This window comes from Schistocerca serialis, chromosome 7 (genome assembly GCF_023864345.2).
Source record: "Schistocerca serialis cubense isolate TAMUIC-IGC-003099 chromosome 7, iqSchSeri2.2, whole genome shotgun sequence".
Taxonomy (NCBI): Eukaryota; Metazoa; Arthropoda; class Insecta; order Orthoptera; family Acrididae; genus Schistocerca; species Schistocerca serialis.
Window position 1 is genome coordinate 107,186,871 of NC_064644.1, and position 18,653 is coordinate 107,205,523.

Below are 18,653 nucleotides of genomic sequence, written 5' to 3' on the forward strand. Positions count from 1 at the left end.
CTTTCTCTCTCACCTCCCTCTTCCTTGTCATCTTCACCTTACTCTTTTTCCCCTCCTTAGCCCCCCCACCTCCTTCTTCCTACCTGTTGTTTTGCTCTGCCTCCTGTACTCTTCTCATCTTGATGTGTCCCTGCAGTCATCTGTCCAAAGACTTGCCTTTACCCTGCTACCTCCTCCATGCATCCATCACTATCCCCACCCCATTTCCATCAGTGCAGGCAATTACTTTCAATAATCAGTACTGCTGTGGCCGCCGAAGTGTGCTTTTTGGGTGTCTGTGCAGTTGTGTGTGGGTGAATATATTTACTTTTGCTAAAAACAGGGATAGTTCTTGAAAGCTACTGGGAATGCTGTTTTCTGTTACATGATTCTGTGCTCCATGCAGAGATCCACTGTAGACGAATGGTTGCCTTTCCTTATTTTACGTATTACTCCATCCAGGAATTTCCATTATGGTTATAATCGTGAATTGACTATTCACATCATTTTTCTGTGGAACAAAAATAAGGAAGATTTGAAACTTTAATGAAATTTAGAACCTTTCTTTTCAAACAGTGGAAACACCAGGTTGGAATATCAACAATACAAGGGAAAGGTAGATTGCAATTTACCATAAAGATGACCCTTTAAGTTGGAGACAGTCACAATTAAAAGACATTACACATTAGCTTTCAGTCGCAGCTGTGTGTGTGTGAAGTGTGCTTGTTTGTGAGGATCTATGTGTGCATGTGCTCCTTTTTGTTTTTCTGATGAAGGCTGTGGCCAAAAGCTAATGTGTAAGTGTCTTGTAATATGTTATCTTTACAGGATGTAGCAATCAATCTTTTCCTTACATTGTTGAAATTTTCTTTTTGTCGCTTTAGAAAAAGTAAATAATTGGATGCAGCTGAGCATTACATTCAGCATCCTCAAAATTTGGTGTATAATGGAAAACTATTATAAAATTATTTTCTTTTCTTTTCTTTTTGTCATTTAAATAAAGTATCTTAATAAAATAGTGAGTAAATTGACACTCGTCATGTTTATGGTATCTCAGGAAAGAAGCTTGCTTCTTGACAGTGGAAAGTTCCAAAGCAATCAAATAAATTTGAACAGTTTTTAAAAGTTACTCTCAGTAATAAAATTTTAATGTGCTGTACTTTCATGTCTATTACAATATTTACTATTTAGGGAATTTACAAGGCCATTCTCAGATTTTGAGTATTCATTAAAAGTATGGTTGATTAAGAATCTTTTGCAAGTAAATATAGATTTTTTTTGCTTTGGTTTAAGTGTTTGTTTCATGTTTCAGCAATCTGCTGGAGAAAACAACAGAGGGGATCCTAAAGGCAGCTAAATTGGGTGATATAAAACTGGTAAGTAGTATTATGATTAAATAAATGAAAGTGTTTTGAAGGAATATATTGTGACATGAAAAACAGGTATTTAGTGTTATCTTTTTATGAAGGACTAGTTATCAGCTCTTAAGATGATGATTGTAATTCATAAAAAATCTTTTATCATCTGAAGGAGATGAGGAAAAGAGGTACATTCATGTAAACTTATGAAAGTTCAGATGAGAATGACTTTATTGTACAAAATAAATTGTGTCCCATGTTTTTGAAAGCAGTTAAGAGGAAAAAAGGAGGATACAGAATTAAAATTGTAATAAAGGATGGTAAGGGAAGTGAAAGTACTCAGAATCTAGGAACCGAATAGCAGGCAACAAATGAAACAAATGAGAGGAAAGACGGTGCTCAAGTGTTTCCGAGTGTGGTGATTGTCATTGTAGGGAAGTTTAAATTCAGACTATAAATTTGGTTCTGAAACTAATTGCCTTATTTTTTTTTTATGGAACAAAACTTACTAATAACTTTACAAATTGTTTTACATTACAACAAAAAATTAACGTTTTGGATTATAATACAAATATTGCCTTGTTTTATACTTGAGTTACCTTCTATGATTTGAATGATGCCTTGAAATTTTGGAGTCTTAACTCACTATTGTTGTGGCTTCCTTTTTTATTGGAAAGCAACCCATGTCTGTACACTTATAACAAGCCACATGATAAATACAATGTGATGCATAAGATGATTATCTCACATTATTAATAATGGGCAAAGACTGGCGAACATGGCTTCACTGGACCCTTTTTTTTTTTTTTTTTTTTGGTCCCTCTAATTATGATGGTGTGATATGCTGCCAAATAAGTGTGCATATTGTTAAGGAATCTTGTTGTTTGATGTTTTGACTATATGTGTGAGTAATAAAATGTACATGAATACTCTGCAATTCACATTTAAAGGCATGGCAGAGATTTCGTAGAAACACTTTCAGACTACTTCTGGACCATTCCACTCTCAAATAGCGTGTAGAAAAAATGAGCAAGTAAACATTTCTGTGCAAGTTCTGATTTCTGTTATTTTATCGTGATGGTCATTTCTCCCTATATAAAAGAGAATCAACAAAATATTTTGACATTCAGAGGAGAAAGTTGATGATTGAAATTTTGTGTAAAGTTCTTAGTGTAACAAAAAACACCTTCATTTTGTGACGTTCACCTGCTTTATTATCTCATTAATGGTCCTCGGTGTCAATGTACTGCATTGTTATACCGGCTGAAAAATAAGGGGTGGAAGTTCAACATGGTCTACTGTAAATGATGTAGGCGACAGTTGCACAGTTGCATTTCATAGTTCTTTACTTTCACTGTTCACAACCCCCCACCTCCCACCCCCCTCCCCTTAATAATACACAGTTATATGGCCAGTTCACTATTGGTTAACTTTTGATAAGCCTCATTAATAGTTTGCAGGCATAAATTACTATACTGCTACAATAGTTTGCTGTTGAATGTCTATGAGCAGTAAAATGCTAACCACACAGTTCTTGCAGAATAATACAGTATGTATTGAACAGACACCGTCATTGATTGAACACACAGCCTATTTGTGTTACACTTATTTCATGGTTAAGGTGCTGCACTGTTGTTGTTCTAACCAGCACAGGTTCCTCATCTCAAAACTGGCCGTGGACTGACTGTCTCGGGACCAAAAATCAGGACCAAAAATCATCACAATAATAAGCATGGAAATTATACATTGCTAGATGTTTAAGTTACAGAAATTACAATTAAAACATTACTCCTTTAATTTAATGAATATATAGAAAAATTCCGTCTTTTTAACAGTTTCTTGTACTACAAGTGTTAAGCCGTATTATTTATTTAAATGATGAAATTAACAGATGTAGTTATACAAACAATCTTTTGACAAAACTGGTAATTACTTTGGAATTAATTACGGGTTAGCTTCGCTAATATGTTTTTGAATAGAGCCAAATAAATACTTAAAGAATGTCAGTGTTTTGCCCTCCAAATGTTTGTAATTAGTACAGAATTTATATTTATTTATAAGTCAACAATAGAATCTAAGTCACAAAACAATTACTAATTTCACCCTATAACAAAAGATATTAACTAACAATAGTCAAAATAAGTTAGAAAATCAATTACATACATAAAACTAAGCACAACATTAGATCTGGTGCTATATTCTTTAAAACTGAGGGGCAACCTCTCTCTTTTATGAAAATGCAGATTATACTCACTTATGTTAATGGTAATTAGTCAAAAATGAAAAAAAAAAAAAAAAAAAAAAAAAAAAAAAGAATTTAAGGAGACAGATGGCAAAACAAGAGAGGAAGATCCCAGCTTGCTTTCACTATTTTGCGATAATACTTAATGAGCTGTCCCTTTTTGAATGTTTTCAATGTTCTCCATCAATCCTATCTTGGTAAGGATCTTATATCCCACAACAGTACACCAGAAGGGGACAGACAAGCACAGTGTAGGCAGTCTCTTTAGCAGATTTGTTGTGTATTCTAAGTGTTGTGCTAGTAAAATGTAGTCTTTGGTTCGCCTTCCCCACAACATTTTCTGTGCGATGGTTCCAATTTAAGTAGTTCATGCTTGTAATCCCTAGGTATTTAGTTGAATCGAAAACATGTGAAGTTGTATGATTTATCATGTAACAGAAATGTAATGGAATTTTTTCAGTATTCATGTGGAAGACTTCTCACTTTTTGCATCATGCAGAAATCTTGCTTAAATCATTTTGTAATTTGCGTTGCTCTTGTGACAAGTTAATCTTGTGACTTGCATCATCTGCAAGTAGGCTAAGATTGTCTCCCAAATTGGCACTAGACCATTTTCTCTGAGGTGGTTTACAATGTTTGAATCCAGTGTATGTTCCAAAATTATACTGCTGATTGATGTTAATGATATGGTCTATAATTCAGTGAATTACTTTGGTTCCCTTTTTTGTTTATTGATGTAGCCTGTGCAGCTTTCTAGTCTTTAGGTATGGATTTCTTGCTAAGTGAGTGGTTCTACATGATTGCTAAAAATATAGCTATTTTATGAGCATACTCTGAAAGAAATCTAAGTGGTACACACTCTGAACCACAAGACTTGTCTTTCTGAGTGACATTAGTTGCCTCTCCATACCTTTGCGACATCATTGAGAGTTAACAGTGAAGATGCAAGAATTAATTTTCTTTGTCAATTTGTGGTATATGTTGCTAATAGCATCTGGATTTGTGCTGGTTCAAGGTTTCACACTAATGTGGAATCCACTTGATGTTTTGAACCTCCTAAAGATAAAATATGAAGAAAGTGGTATGCAATCGAAATCGTACACTTCTCCTGCAGACCTACATGTGTGTTATTTGTTAGTTAATTTCTTGGGCATTCATTACCGTCTTGTTGATGTTTTCTTAAAAATTGTGGAAACATCAGAAGAAACAGGAAATAATTGGATGATTCTGTGAATTGGGGTTTGAACAATGATTGTTATGCTAATTAAAGTCCAGAACAAAAACAGAGTAATTGTATATAAAATGGTTGGAGATAAAACAGCAATATATTGCAAATTATCACTTAATGAAACAATCAAGATTGCAAATAATCATTTATTTAAAAATAATGACCAGTTTCGGCTATGCTGATCATCTTCAGGACTATGGTACCATAGGGCTAAAGTGAGCAGCGCGCAGAACAGGTGTGTTATGCCACAGTCATTTACTGCAGCTTCTGCGATATATCTCTGCCTTCAGGAACATCAAGGCAAATGAGGACAAAAATTTTACAAAAAGACTGTTTACTTGCAAAAGTCTTGTACTTGATGTAACAAAATCTGGAAAAATGAGAGAAAATAATGTTCAGTGTTACATTTGAAATGTCTTCTTAGCATTTGCAGAAAATAATGCACTGCTTTTGTTGGACTTTTGGCCAGGACATGACACCTCTGTCATTAGGAGAATGACAAATAGATATAATTCTGACTCCACATGGAATTAATGGTGTGATTCACCCTCTTGATAAAAAAGGTTTTCAGCAGTGTGAATGCATTTTCAGAAAATTCTCAGACTGTATAATTTCCAGCAGCTCCTTGTTGTTCCAGGTTTATCTGTGGAATGTCATTATTAAACTTCAGTCATTTCTGCATTGTCTGTTTGTAGCACTGCATTTTACAAATTTGGCCAAGTATGTCTGGTATGCCACACAGTATGCAGAACAACTGTGATGACCACTTCTTACTCCATTCCAGTTCCGTCTAAATAAAACTAGTAATTACTGTGAAGTACCTGAAGCTTTAATTTTTCTTTTAGCAGGTGTGTGTGTGTGTGTGGTGTAAGGAAAATGTTTTGTTTTTGTCATCCAGTTGGCACTTAGTATGTTTGTGATGAATACTGGGAATAATTTATTTATTTATTTTATTTATTGTTTATTTATTTTGATCCAACATCAACTGATTAAAAAAAAAGGTTTTTTTGTTCCAGTCTTCTGGAAAAGCCAGAGCCTTACTTACTAGGGTTAGATATTATTATCTGGCACTTTTATCTACACAACGTTTTCTAAATTTAGTTGAGAGAACAGAGTTACATATATGAGCTATACATAAAAAAATTTGTTATTCCCGTACTCAGATTAAGGAATCTATAGTTTGTGACACAGTATTCATATCTGACATTCAAATATTTACAGTTTATGACACAGTCTAAGGTCTGAGGTTACATATGTTTTTAGATAGATGGTCTCCAACATACGAATGTACTAAATCTAGAAACTTATCTATTGAATATACAAGATTGTTTAAGAGCCATAATTTTAATTTAGTTTTTAGTGTTATAATGGGCAATTTGGAGATATTAGGATGGAAGCAATTCAGTAGATTTATGCTTGCATAGTGAGGGCTTTTCTCATAAAGTGTTGTTCTATGATATATGATGTGGGGTCTCTCTCTACCTCTAGTGTTGTGACCGTGTATTTCTTTATTAAGTGTTTTGTTACTGTTTACTGCCATAATGATTATCTTCAGCACATACAGTTTCTGAACAGTTAGTATTTTAAATTCTTTAAACAAATTTCTGCAGGACACACTGGCACATTTCTTTCCCATAATTCTAAGTGCCTTCTTTTGTAAGATAAGTACACTTTTCATATTACCTTTACTGCTGGATCCCCATACCTCTATCCCATAGCTTAGATGGGATTCAAATAGTGCAAAATATATTTGCCTCAGAGTGGTGATGTTACAGAAAGGTGTCAGTTTTCTTAGGACATATATGGTAGTACATAGCTTTTTGCACATATCATTCACATGATCAGACCAGTTTAACTCTCCATCATGTGTCAGGCCAAGAAATTTGGTCAAGTATTGTTTTTTAATGTATTCGTCACCCATTAAGATTTGGTTTTCATGAGTTTTTTGCCTCCCAAGATCAAATTCAATATAGACAGATTTATTTGTGGTTAAGTTTAGTTTGTTTTCATTAAAATACTGCAGAATTAAGCCTGCTGCAGTATTGGATTCCACTTCGAGCTGAGAATAGCTTGGATTGCAGCATATTAACGTGGTATCATCTGCATGTAAGATAGCTGTTGCATGGTTTGTTATGGACTGAATATCATTAACATAAATAATAAAAAGAAGTGGTCCTAATATTGACCCCTGTGAAATACCAAAATTTATGTCAGTGGGGTTTGATTTGTATGCTCCCTCGGTAGTGCTAATAGACACAGACTGCTTCCCATTTGTCAAGTAGGACCTCATCAGATTATGAACTATGCCTCGACTGCCATAGTTCCACAGTTTGTCCAGCAATATGATCGTATCAACACAGTCAAATGCTTTTTGTAAGTCCAGAAAGATGCCACATACATGTTTTTTATTATCTATTGCTTGAGTGACACCTTCGATTGAGTTGGATGCTGCTGTAATGGTAGACGACCCCTTGACAAACCCATACTGCCCCTTAGAAATCCTTTTTTGCATACCAGGAAGTTCCAGATTCTTATGTATATTACTTTCTCAAAGATTTTGTATATTATTGGAAGAACAGAAATGGGTCGAAAATTTTCCACTGGACTCCTGTTTCCTTTTTTAAAAATAGGCACAACTTGAGCAATTTTCAACTCATCTGGGAATAGACCATCTTCCATATGAGAGTTTAATAACTGTTGATAAAGGTGATGCAATTTTATGTATACATTTCTTAAGTGTCCAGACTAAGACCATCATATCCTGCTGCATGGGAATTCCTTAAGCTACTCACTATTTTAATTGTTTCTTCTTTACTTGTTGGCATCAAAAATATACTTTCTGACACTGGTGTTCCTCTGTATTTGTATTTATGATTTTTAAGCTGATTGTTTATGCTGGAGCTAACAGAAGCAAAGTCACACGAAAATACATTATTGCGATTTACTTTCGCGAAGCAGCTTGAGTGATACCATATATGTTTTACTGGACATGTTCTAACACCGGTTTTCACTTTTTCACCACACGAGCGACACTTCACTAATGATAAAAACTCGTAGTTTACGGAGCAGTTTTCTACAACATGTATATATGCCACCATCTTTCCTATTACGTACTGTTTCATTGTTTGCAAAATATACATTATTCAAAAATTATCATAAGAACTGTGCTACAGGAATTGTAAAGTATTTAATGTCAACAAATTAAAGTCCCAACTGATGGAAGTCACCTGTAATGTAACATCACATACTGCCTTGATTTTATTTCTTCTGCAAGTCATTTGTGTAACAACCACATTTCTGCAACAGTTTAGCTGTCAATATGAACTGCAAGTCATTCAAAAAAAATTATGATTTGTCATTTTTGGTATGATTTAATGTGTGTGCACTTTGGACTCTTCTCACGGCTGTGTCTGCTTACTTGTCGAGCCATGTGCTGGCAGGAAGGGTTGTACAAACTGATGTGCAAGTAGTTCTTCATGCAGAAGAAATGAGTAACTATAACTTTTTTTTAATACTTGCAGTTCGTCTTAGTAACTAAAATTTTGACATGTCATTTCTTTCAGTGTATTCTTCCTGCATGAAAAATTTCAGGGTAAGTTTTGACATGTCAGATTGGACCACTGCCTTGTTAGTGGTTGATTCCTTTCTGCAATGGCTATGATCAAGGTGTTAGATACTCTGCCTATTCATTAAATAAATAATAAGATGCTGCAGGATTGTGTACTTTATTCAAAACACATTTACTAATCTCTCAGCATTTTAACACAGTCCTTCCAACTCTCTACTACAACTGATGACTTACGACCTGCAAGAGCAACTCTGGTACAACTAACTTACTGCACCAAAAACTTACATGCACGCCTTGTTGACGAGAACAGAGATAACACTTTCACTGCAAAGAAATGTGTATACTGTTGATATAATGAGTATAACCAAGGCTTAATTTTTGTTAATATTTCATGAAGAAAAATATGCTGCTATTAATTTACCTTCCATTAATTATGGAAACCATAATCAAAATATAATTTAAATAATTCAAACTGCAAATACACTCCTGGAAATGGAAAAAAGAACACATTGACACCGGTGTGTCAGACTCACCATACTTGCTCCGGACACTGCGAGAGGGCTGTACAAGCAATGATCACACGCACGGCACAGCGGACACACCAGGAACCGCGGTGTTGGCCGTCGAATGGCGCTAGCTGCGCAGCATTTGTGCACCGCCGCCGTCAGTGTCAGCCAGTTTGCCGTGGCATACGGAGCTCCATCGCAGTCTTTAACACTGGTAGCATGCCGCGACAGCGTGGACGTGAACCGTATGTGCAGTTGACGGACTTTGAGCGAGGGCGTATAGTGGGCATGCGGGAGGCCGGGTGGACGTACCGCCGAATTGCTCAACACATGGGGCGTGAGGTCTCCACAGTACATCGATGTTGTCGCCAGTGGTCGGCGGAAGGTGCACATGCCCGTCGACCTGGGACCGGACCGCAGCGACGCACGGATGCACGCCAAGACCGTAGGATCCTACGCAGTGCCGTAGGGGACCGCACCGCCACTTCCCAGCAAATTAGGGACACTGTTGCTCCTGGGGTATCGGCGAGGACCATTCGCAACCGTCTCCATGAAGCTGGGCTACGGTCCCGCACACCGTTAGGCCGTCTTCCGCTCACGCCCCAACATCGTGCAGCCCGCCTCCAGTGGTGTCGCGACAGGCGTGAATGGAGGGACGAATGGAGACGTGTTGTCTTCAGCGATGAGAGTCGCTTCTGCCTTGGTGCCAATGATGGTCGTATGCGTGTTTGGCGCCGTGCAGGTGAGCGCCACAATCAGGACTGCATACGACCAAGGCACACAGGACCAACACTCGGCATCATGGTGTGGGGAGCGATCTCCTACACTGGCCGTACACCACTGGTGATCGTCGAGGGGACATTGAATAGTGCACGGTACATCCAAACCGTCATCGAACCCATCGTTCTACCATTCCTAGACCGGCAAGGGAACTTGCTGTTCCAACAGGACAATGCACGTCCGCATGTATCCCGTGCCACCCAACGTGCTCTAGAAGGTGTAAGTCAACTACCGTGGCCAGCAAGATCTCCAGATCTGTCCCCCATTGAGCATGTTTGGGACTGGATGAAGCGTCGTCTCACGCGGTCTGCACGTCCAGCACGAACGCTGGTCCAACTGAGGCACCAGGTGGAAATGGCATGGCAAGCCGTTCCACAGGACTACATCCAGCATCTCTACGATCGTCTCCATGGGAGAATAGCAGCCTGCATTGCTGCGAAAGGTGGATATACACTGTACTAGTGCCGACATTGTGCATGCTCTGTTGCCTGTGTCTATGTGCCTGTGGTTCTGTCAGTGTGATCATGTGATGTATCTGACCCCAGGAATGTGTCAATAAAGTTTCTCCTTCCTGGGACAATGAATTCACGGTGTTCTTATTTCAATTTCCAGGAGTGTATTTATAAATTTAAATATGAAAACGACTAAAATGTATCAAAAATCATTGTGTGTCACATAAAGTAATTAATCTTATGTCAACTCTGTGTTTTATTTCTGTATATAAAATGTATTATTATCTTGGTTATAACAGTAAAATTATAATAAATGCGGAATTCCAATTTTGATCTCTTCGGATCGTGTTGTGAAATATTTTGTTTCAGATTCTCAAATACTTGCCGACAAAAAGAGGTGCATTGAGCTGTTCTGTTACACCTTATGTCCTATCTTCCAAAGTAATGAATTGTTCTTCGATCATGGGTTTTGCAGCCTTACCAGTTCTTTTATGTCAGTGCAATTTGGGGTTGTACGATTTATGTTCACAAGTCACCTTGAGATCTAGGATGCTGCTCCACAGATTAACCTGTGAATTAGTGCTTTAATGAGACTACATCTACATCTAAATCTGCATATGAAAGTTGTGCTGACGTGGATGTTGTATAATTTTTTGTTTGTTGCTGTTTTTTCATTGATGATCATGTATCACATGGCTTTAACATGAGATTATAGAACAGCGTTGTGTAGATTCCTTCAGACAATAATCTAGTTTATTGGAGGGTAGGTTTCCTCTATACTATGTTTTTCTGTTCCTCATTAAAAAGTCATCTGTTTGTTTGTTAAAATATCCTTGCAGCTGTAGTACATGCACATTCCCGAGTTCAAAATCTCATATGTCTTATCGAAAAGGGGTCAAAGAGAAAAAATACTAACTTATTTTCAAATGTTTATTTTATGTGTGATTGGTACGTAAGAATTGTCAAAGAGTAAATGTTAAATGTCATTCTGAACAACTCTTTAGTTGTAGTTGTGATTTCTGCCTTTCTTAACAGATTCACCACGATTGTTATATTTATAGTAATTATAGTCATATTACAAATAACCATGTAATCAGTAATCCCAACAACCATCCAGTTCTTTAGTGAGTTACAAGGAGAGGTAACACTTGGCAAGTAACTTTGCTGAAATCCGCAAATCCTGGGTGGTGTTTGGTTCGACATGGATGGACTAACTGAGGAAGCTCAGAGTGTGCTCTGCAGGATGAGCTGCTTAGTGCAGCCTGCATATAGCCCAAAGTGTAAGAAGGACTGACTGCTAGTCTTAAGCTGTGTTAAATAGGCAGGCGGATGAATATCAGCATGTCGCATGTGACTTGCTTGCAGCACCATGGTCATTGAGGTGCGCACTGCTGCAGTGAGGATGCAGCAGATACCATGGACAGCAAGCCAGCGTGTTTTGATCGTGGTCTTGAAAGTTTAAAAATGTGTGTTCATGTACCTGCCAGTACTGGCTGGCAGTTGTGTAGATTGGTTCTGGCGGACAACTGGAGCCTGGTGACTCACTGGCTGTGGGTATATGTCTGGTTGCAGAAGTAGTTGGCAAATGGCCAAAGACATGGCACCCATTCCTCCTTGGGAACAGGATAGTGGAGCCATCTTGATAATAACTGAAGATCCTACAAAATTTATGTTTTCTTATTTGAAAGAATCAATGTGCGATGCTTGATTTATTATAGTTGTTTATCTAATCGTGGAGGCACAGATTTTTCTGTATCATTGCTTTTGATACCTGAAATTTTTATTACTTATGCATTAATGCTAATATTGCTAATGTCTTGGTTGTTACCACTAATCCTCATAGAAATATGACAGATCTGTATCATTCATAGTTTTAGGATAAGTATAGTAGTAGCCATTAACTATACTCTATTCAGAGTTAAAGCAATGGTAAGTCAGCCGGAAAGCCACTACTGTTCCTTTTTAGTTGTCTTGTTTGCTTGTTTCTCTACCTCTGCATAACTAACTTTTGTAAATGGCTAAAAAAACGTTTTGCACCGCAATCATATTTGCAAATACCTGTGAGCTTAGAGTCAAGGGCGGCAAGAAATAAGACTAAGCCTTTGGGAATAAAGAGGGGAAAAATTATTGTCAAACAAAACCAAAATAATAACAATAATTAAAGGCAGTCTCTTCGAAGTTGCACATCTTTCCACATCAGTGAAATTTAAATCTAATGCCGCTTAACATTCAGTACTATGTTTATTAACTTCATGCATTGCAACAGTCTTGAATTGTTCTTGACATGCTGTGCAGTGACTGATAAAGTCATTACCACTCAACTGTGTCCCACTGTTTAACAAGTGAGTTCATTTGGGTTCATCTCTGTAGACATAACAGATCATTTCATTTGGTTAATTCCTTCATTGTGGCAGAGGGTGTTCTTGAGATGGGCATGGTATGCTTGTGCATTATCATCTGAAAAGACTAACCCATCGCCGAACTGTTGACTTTAGGGTGGGAAATTTAATTGGAGGATCTTGTCCCAATACTGCTCAGCCTTAAATTACTCTGGAGAGTGATGAGAGATGACTGCCATCTGTATATGATAACAGCCCAAAACATGACAGATTGCACACCCAGCTCCCTGCTGAACCTGTTGGACTGCACAGTTGAGACATGCATTAGTACATGGCCATCTTGATACTCATCAACAGCGATTACCAGGTGTTAAGACAAAAGGTGCACCCACTAGTTAATGGAGAATAATGCCATTGATCCAGGTTCCAGCCTCATTGTTTCCTGACCTAGCTTCTTCACACACCACAATGCTGCAGGGTATGCTCTGTTGTTCGTAATGGATGCCTAGATGTGAGACTGATCCTGTGGGGACGATTGCGTATTTTCTGTGATAGCAAAACCCTCTCAGTTGCCTTCAGAAAGGCAACTCACGGTTTGTATGTAATAGTTATGAGCTGGTGTTGTTGAGTGTAGGTGACCACTGTAATGCAGATCTTAAATATTTTCAATCTAATGACAGCAGTTGAATGTTCAAATGACATCAAGCGGAAGACATGCTTTGTTATTCTCCACGATTTGCGATATTTTCTGTGGGACAAATCGATGCTACAGTCTTCATCTTTGCCATGCTAGTGTAGAAGTTGTCAGTAAATTGGCTAATTACAAAAAATGTGAAATTCACGCATTTGTTTACATGTTAAAGCCAGCTTCTTGTTTTCCTTTGTGTATGAGTGGGACAATATGTGACAATATTTATCATTTGTTTCTCCGTTGGGTGTGTATGACAATAAATTGCTTATTTTCAAATGCTTATGAGTTTTCCTCTTCCTCGTCATCATCACATCACATCAAATCATCATCATCATCATCATCATCATCATCATCATCGTTGTTGCCTTATCCGATTCAACTAAGGGATGGACATTGTAATTGTGACTGAAGCAATGTTACTGACTGTGAGTGGCTGGATGCTCTTCCTGATGCCACCTCATCTTCCTGGGATAGAATTCCTGGATCCTATCTGTCTGTGTCTAGAATAAAGCACATCTTCAAGTTCAAGAAAGTTTTCGAAATGTTTGTGCATCAAATATCTGATGTGTGATGTGTGAACTGGACCAGTAATTTACCTAGTTGGATGTGAGAAACTGCCTAAATACCACATTCAGGCTGGCTGGCACACCAACCCATGTTGTTAATCCACTGGGCAGATTTAACCTGGAGCTGCCATGTCGTCTCAAATTGTGGAAGTGACACATTAATGCACTGGGTTATCTGTGAGTGGGTCTTCAAAGCTTTTGAGTACCATGAAATATTCATACAACATTATTATAGTTAAGAGTCCTGAACAATGACAGTAGAGTTTAGGCTCATTCTGCTCACCTGACGTCTTGCATTCTCTGAAAGCCAGTGCGCAGTTGGCAGTGTTCCGAGTGCTATGCTGTGAACACTTAGCTAGTGCAAGCATTAAATGTGATCATAGTTGGTTATTTAGTGAATTTTTATCCCATTTGTTGCAAGTTGTCATGGATGATGATGGTGGCAAGTGACAAATTCTGTACAAGCAAGCAAGTGAGGTAATTTGCAGGGTACTTGCTTTCTTCAAGCACAAAGTCCCTCCATGCATGTACTGCAACTGTGGCTTGGAACCAGCAACAGTAAAATCCCTGTTCATACCTCAACCTGCATGGACTGCCATCATGTATGAATCGGGCTATAGTTGCAAACTACATTATTATGCTATCTTAAAATTTTTCTAGTAGTATCGACATTCAGGTAATTAGCCCTGTGGTGTTTATTTTATTTATTAAAAGTAAATTTTTGGGAAGTTGTAATCCTTGTAGTGGAACAGATCCTGAATATGAAGAGAATTAGTGAGGTTAATTTCATGTTTGGCTGTAGTTATTTAGTTTTCAAAAATACAGTCAGAATGCAGACCCAATTATGGCAAACGTAACTCTAGTGCTGTGCCCTCCTTTGGATACAACTCCTTCCTAGGAAATACAGGACCTGTCACTACTTGACAACTAGACTGCAAGTGATGAGTGAGTGGTACGTCTTGGGATCTTGTGCAGGGAAGCAGGGATAAGGGAGAAATCAAAGAACTATGTTGTTCTTCTTACCAAGAAGTATGTGGTTCTGTCTCACACTGAAATTTAAACTAAGCCAGTGGGATGTACTCCACCTGTACAGAAGGTTGCTGTGTCACATGTCACATGTCAGAGGGAAGCAGGTGCCAAAGTATAGGCATCTGTTAATCACTGGCAGTTTAAATGCGTGGTGAATAATGGTATCCCGTAGGGGAAATGAAACAAGGGAAAACACAGTCACCTTTTAGTGTGTATGCTTAGGATGTTGTTCAACTTGTTCAAGGGGCTGTTCCAGCAAACACTGAGGGAACAAGGTATAACCAGCTGCAAGTTGTGGTGTACGTTGAAATGAATAAAGCTTGTTGTCTGCATTCTGAAGTTGTAGTTAGATCATTCCAGTAACTGGCAGAGAAGTTTGAGAAGGCCAGCCTTCCCCATGGAGCTTTAACAAAGTTCACTACCTGCAGCACTGTGCCAGAACTTATTGTGCCCACTGGTTCCGAGTCAAGCGGAAGTCTTCAACCAGAGACTTTGAAGGTTCTTCAACAAGCAAGGCTGTGACTTCATTGAACTGGATCATAGGGCTGAGGCCTTTAGGGTCCCCCTAAATGGGTTGGACATGCATTGTGCATCAGAATCTGTTAATCAGTTATGTATCTATCTGTGGGGCATGTACAGTTTGTTGTTGTTGTTGGTTTCTTTTTTCCTTCCTTTTTTTTTAAGAAAAAAGGATTAGTCAACTCTCAATCTAGTCCAGATTATTATAAGACTCTGGAACAATTGTGTAAGACCCACAGAAGTCCTGCTCGCAGAATGTATTGTTGAAAACCTAATGATGAACTGCCAAAGCATATGTAACAACATCCCAGAGTTTGAAACGATCCTAAAAGGCAATGGATGCCACATAATACTAGGTACAGAAAGCTGGCTAAAATCTGAATTTGATAGCAGTGAGACTTCAGAAATAAATCTAAATGTGCACTGAAAGGAAAGGTTAATAAGGAAATGAAGGTGGCATATTTGTCACAATAGACAAGAAGCTCAAATTCAGTGATTGAAATTGAAACTGCATACAGGATTGTTCAGCCAAGACTCAGTATAAAGGGTTGGTGCAAACTTATAATGGTGTCCTTCTGTCTACCACCACTCACCCAAGACGTAAAGAAAAAGTCTGTAGAAAACCTGAGGTTGCTAGTGTGTATATTCCCCACTCATGCAGTCATGTTTAGAGCAGACTTTAATTATCCATAGTTCTCAATGCATTCACTACCTTTTGACATTGTTGATCAAGTAAACAGATAAGAAGTTTAAAAACTTTGTTCTTTAATCTTCTAAAAGGTTGATGCATTCAAACAAATTTCTCTTGTGGTGATGGTGTCAGTGCCACATGATACAAGAAATGAAATGGAGGCAAGCAAAGAAAAAGGACAAATTCTGAATTTAATTTTCAAATTTTCCTTTATTTAGGATGATTCATGAGTACTGCCACAGTTTAATTCTTGCACTACTCCAAATATGAATGAAATGGATATTAATGTCAGTTGTGTTGAGAAGTAACTAAAATCGCTGAAGTTGAACTGTGCCCCATGGTTGATGGAATCCATATCACTTTATATACAGAATCTGTGACTGAGTTAGCCCCTCTTTTAAACCTAAAGTGCTATAGATTCAGTGCAACAAAAAAAAAAAAAAAAAAAAGTCTATGCCTAGTGGTGGGTCACACGTATCAAGAAGAAGGGTTGCAGAAGTAATCCACAAAACTGTCAGCCTATATCATTGATATCCATATGTTGTAGAATCGTAGAACACATCCTGAGCTCAGACATAAAGAAGTATTTTGAACAGAATGACTTTCTTGATTCCAAAAACTTCAAACATACAAAATCCAATTTATACTTTTCTCGTATAATGTGCTGAAAGCCATAGAGCAAGGGAATCAGGTGGATGCAGTACCTCTGGGCTTGGATGCAGTACTTCTGGACTTTTGAAAAGTATGTTACTGAGTATCTCACTGTTGATTATTAATAAAAGAATGGGCATATGATATATCAATGTAAATTTGTGACTGAATTGAGAATTTTTGATTGAGAGGACACGGCATGCCATCTTGGATGGAGAGTCATTAGCTGACATAGAAAGTAACGTCAGGCATATCCCAGGGAAGTGTGTTGGGACTCTTGTTGTATATTAATGACATAGCACACAATATGAATAGCAAGCCTTAACTTTCCCCAGTAGTTGTAGTTATCTGGTTAAAAAAAAAAATCCAGTCAGATCTAGGCAAGATTTTTTAGTGGTACAAAGACTGAAAACTGGCTTTAAATGTTAGGAAATGTATGAACATCACTTGTGTATTTTACAAAATACAAAAACATAGTACTCCATGGCTTCAATATCTATGTGTCAAAATTGCAATTGGTCAGCTCATACAAATACCTGAGTGTAACTGTTGATAGGGATATGAAATGGAGTGGTAACAGGGGCTTAATCCTAGGTGAAGCATTTGGTAGATTCCAGTTCATTGGTAGGATGCAGAAACAATGCTGTTGGTCTATAGAGGACTCTCGTATGACTTACCAAAAAACACTTACCCTATACCGGATAGCTTTAACAGTGATATTGAGTGTATGCAAAGAAGAACAGTGTAAATGATGACAGGATTTTTGACCTGCAGTAGGATGTCACAGAAATGTCGAAAAATTTGAACTAGCAGATGCTTGTAGATAAGACACCAACTGCTCTGTGAAAATCTGTTTAGCATTTACAACAATGCTATAGCCTCCTAAGTATCACTCCTGAAGAGGGTGTGAAGACAAGATGAGACTAATTAATGTGCACGCAAGAGACATTAAATTAGTCATTCCCATGGTTGTAGACGACACAGCTAGAAAGTCGAGAATATTTTATTCAGTAATCCTTCCTGTTCTCCATATGTGAATGGAACAGGAAAAAATCCTAATACATGATATAATGGGAAGTACCCATGGCTATGAACTTTCATAATCTGCACAGTATATATTTAAGTATAGGTGAAGATGTTGTCTCCGGCAGTCTGCATCAATTTGGTGGGGAACTTTCTGTATTGGCATTCCTTCTTCCCAAAGAGTGACAGTGTGCAGTCAGTCTAAGTTTGAAATAACCATTTGAGCCAATCCTCATTGTCCCTTTAAGGACTGGAGAGAGTGTGCTGTACTGGACAGCACTGAGAATGTAGATTTTTTTACCTCCATTATGTAGTTGGCTGTACATAGCAAATTTTGTGGTCAAAAGAGCATTGAAAATGAGATTTCTTATCAAAAAACTAACTAAACAAATTATGAAAGATAATATGGAGGAAAGCATTATTTAAGCAGTTGAAGGGCCACTGTGAAAGCGTTCCGCTTGTTAGAAGGGCACACCGTTAAAACATTCAGTTCAATCTGTTGCTGCTAGTTTCAGTAATATACAGTCATTAGATGTTGTGGAAGTATCTTCCTTGTGTGGTTCCATATGATATTCAATCACTCGCAGTCTTGGAGTTATAAAGGAATCTATACAATGCCAGCTTAAATTTCACAAATGATTTTTGTATGGATCAGAGTGCTGAATGAGATTGTTTATGGTATATTTAGGCATTCTCCATCCGTCATGACTATGGGTTTTAGTTGGGTTCATGGATATAAACATGGGATAAGTCCTCCTGAGAATAAAAGTTTGTCTTTGTGCTCAGCAACAGTGGCTGAAAAAATTGTTTTATGTTTGGAGGATGTCTGAAAGGGATACCCAATGCTCCCACCAACGCTCCATTATACTCTTGGTACTGGAGTGGCAGTCATTGCTAAGATTATCCATGAGCACCTTAAATTCATGAAGATTTGTGGTCTGGATACAATATTATTTGACTGAGGAACACAAGGCATATTGTTTTGAGATGTGTCAGCCTGTGGATAAGAATGGATGGGGTTTGTACTGAGG

The 18,653-nt window shown here is 37.8% G+C and overlaps 1 protein-coding gene across 5 annotated transcripts in view; it reads left to right on the forward strand.

Moving 5' to 3' along the window:
• Positions 1-18,653, forward strand: part of LOC126412064 (eye-specific diacylglycerol kinase) — a 903,754-nt gene that overhangs the window by 829,893 nt on the left and 55,208 nt on the right. For all 5 annotated transcript variants that reach the window (XM_050081449.1, XM_050081447.1, XM_050081448.1 and 2 more), the window contains one exon: positions 1,292-1,355. In XM_050081449.1, coding sequence (XP_049937406.1) covers positions 1,292-1,355 — 64 coding nt within the window. The remainder of the gene's footprint in view (positions 1-1,291; positions 1,356-18,653) is intronic.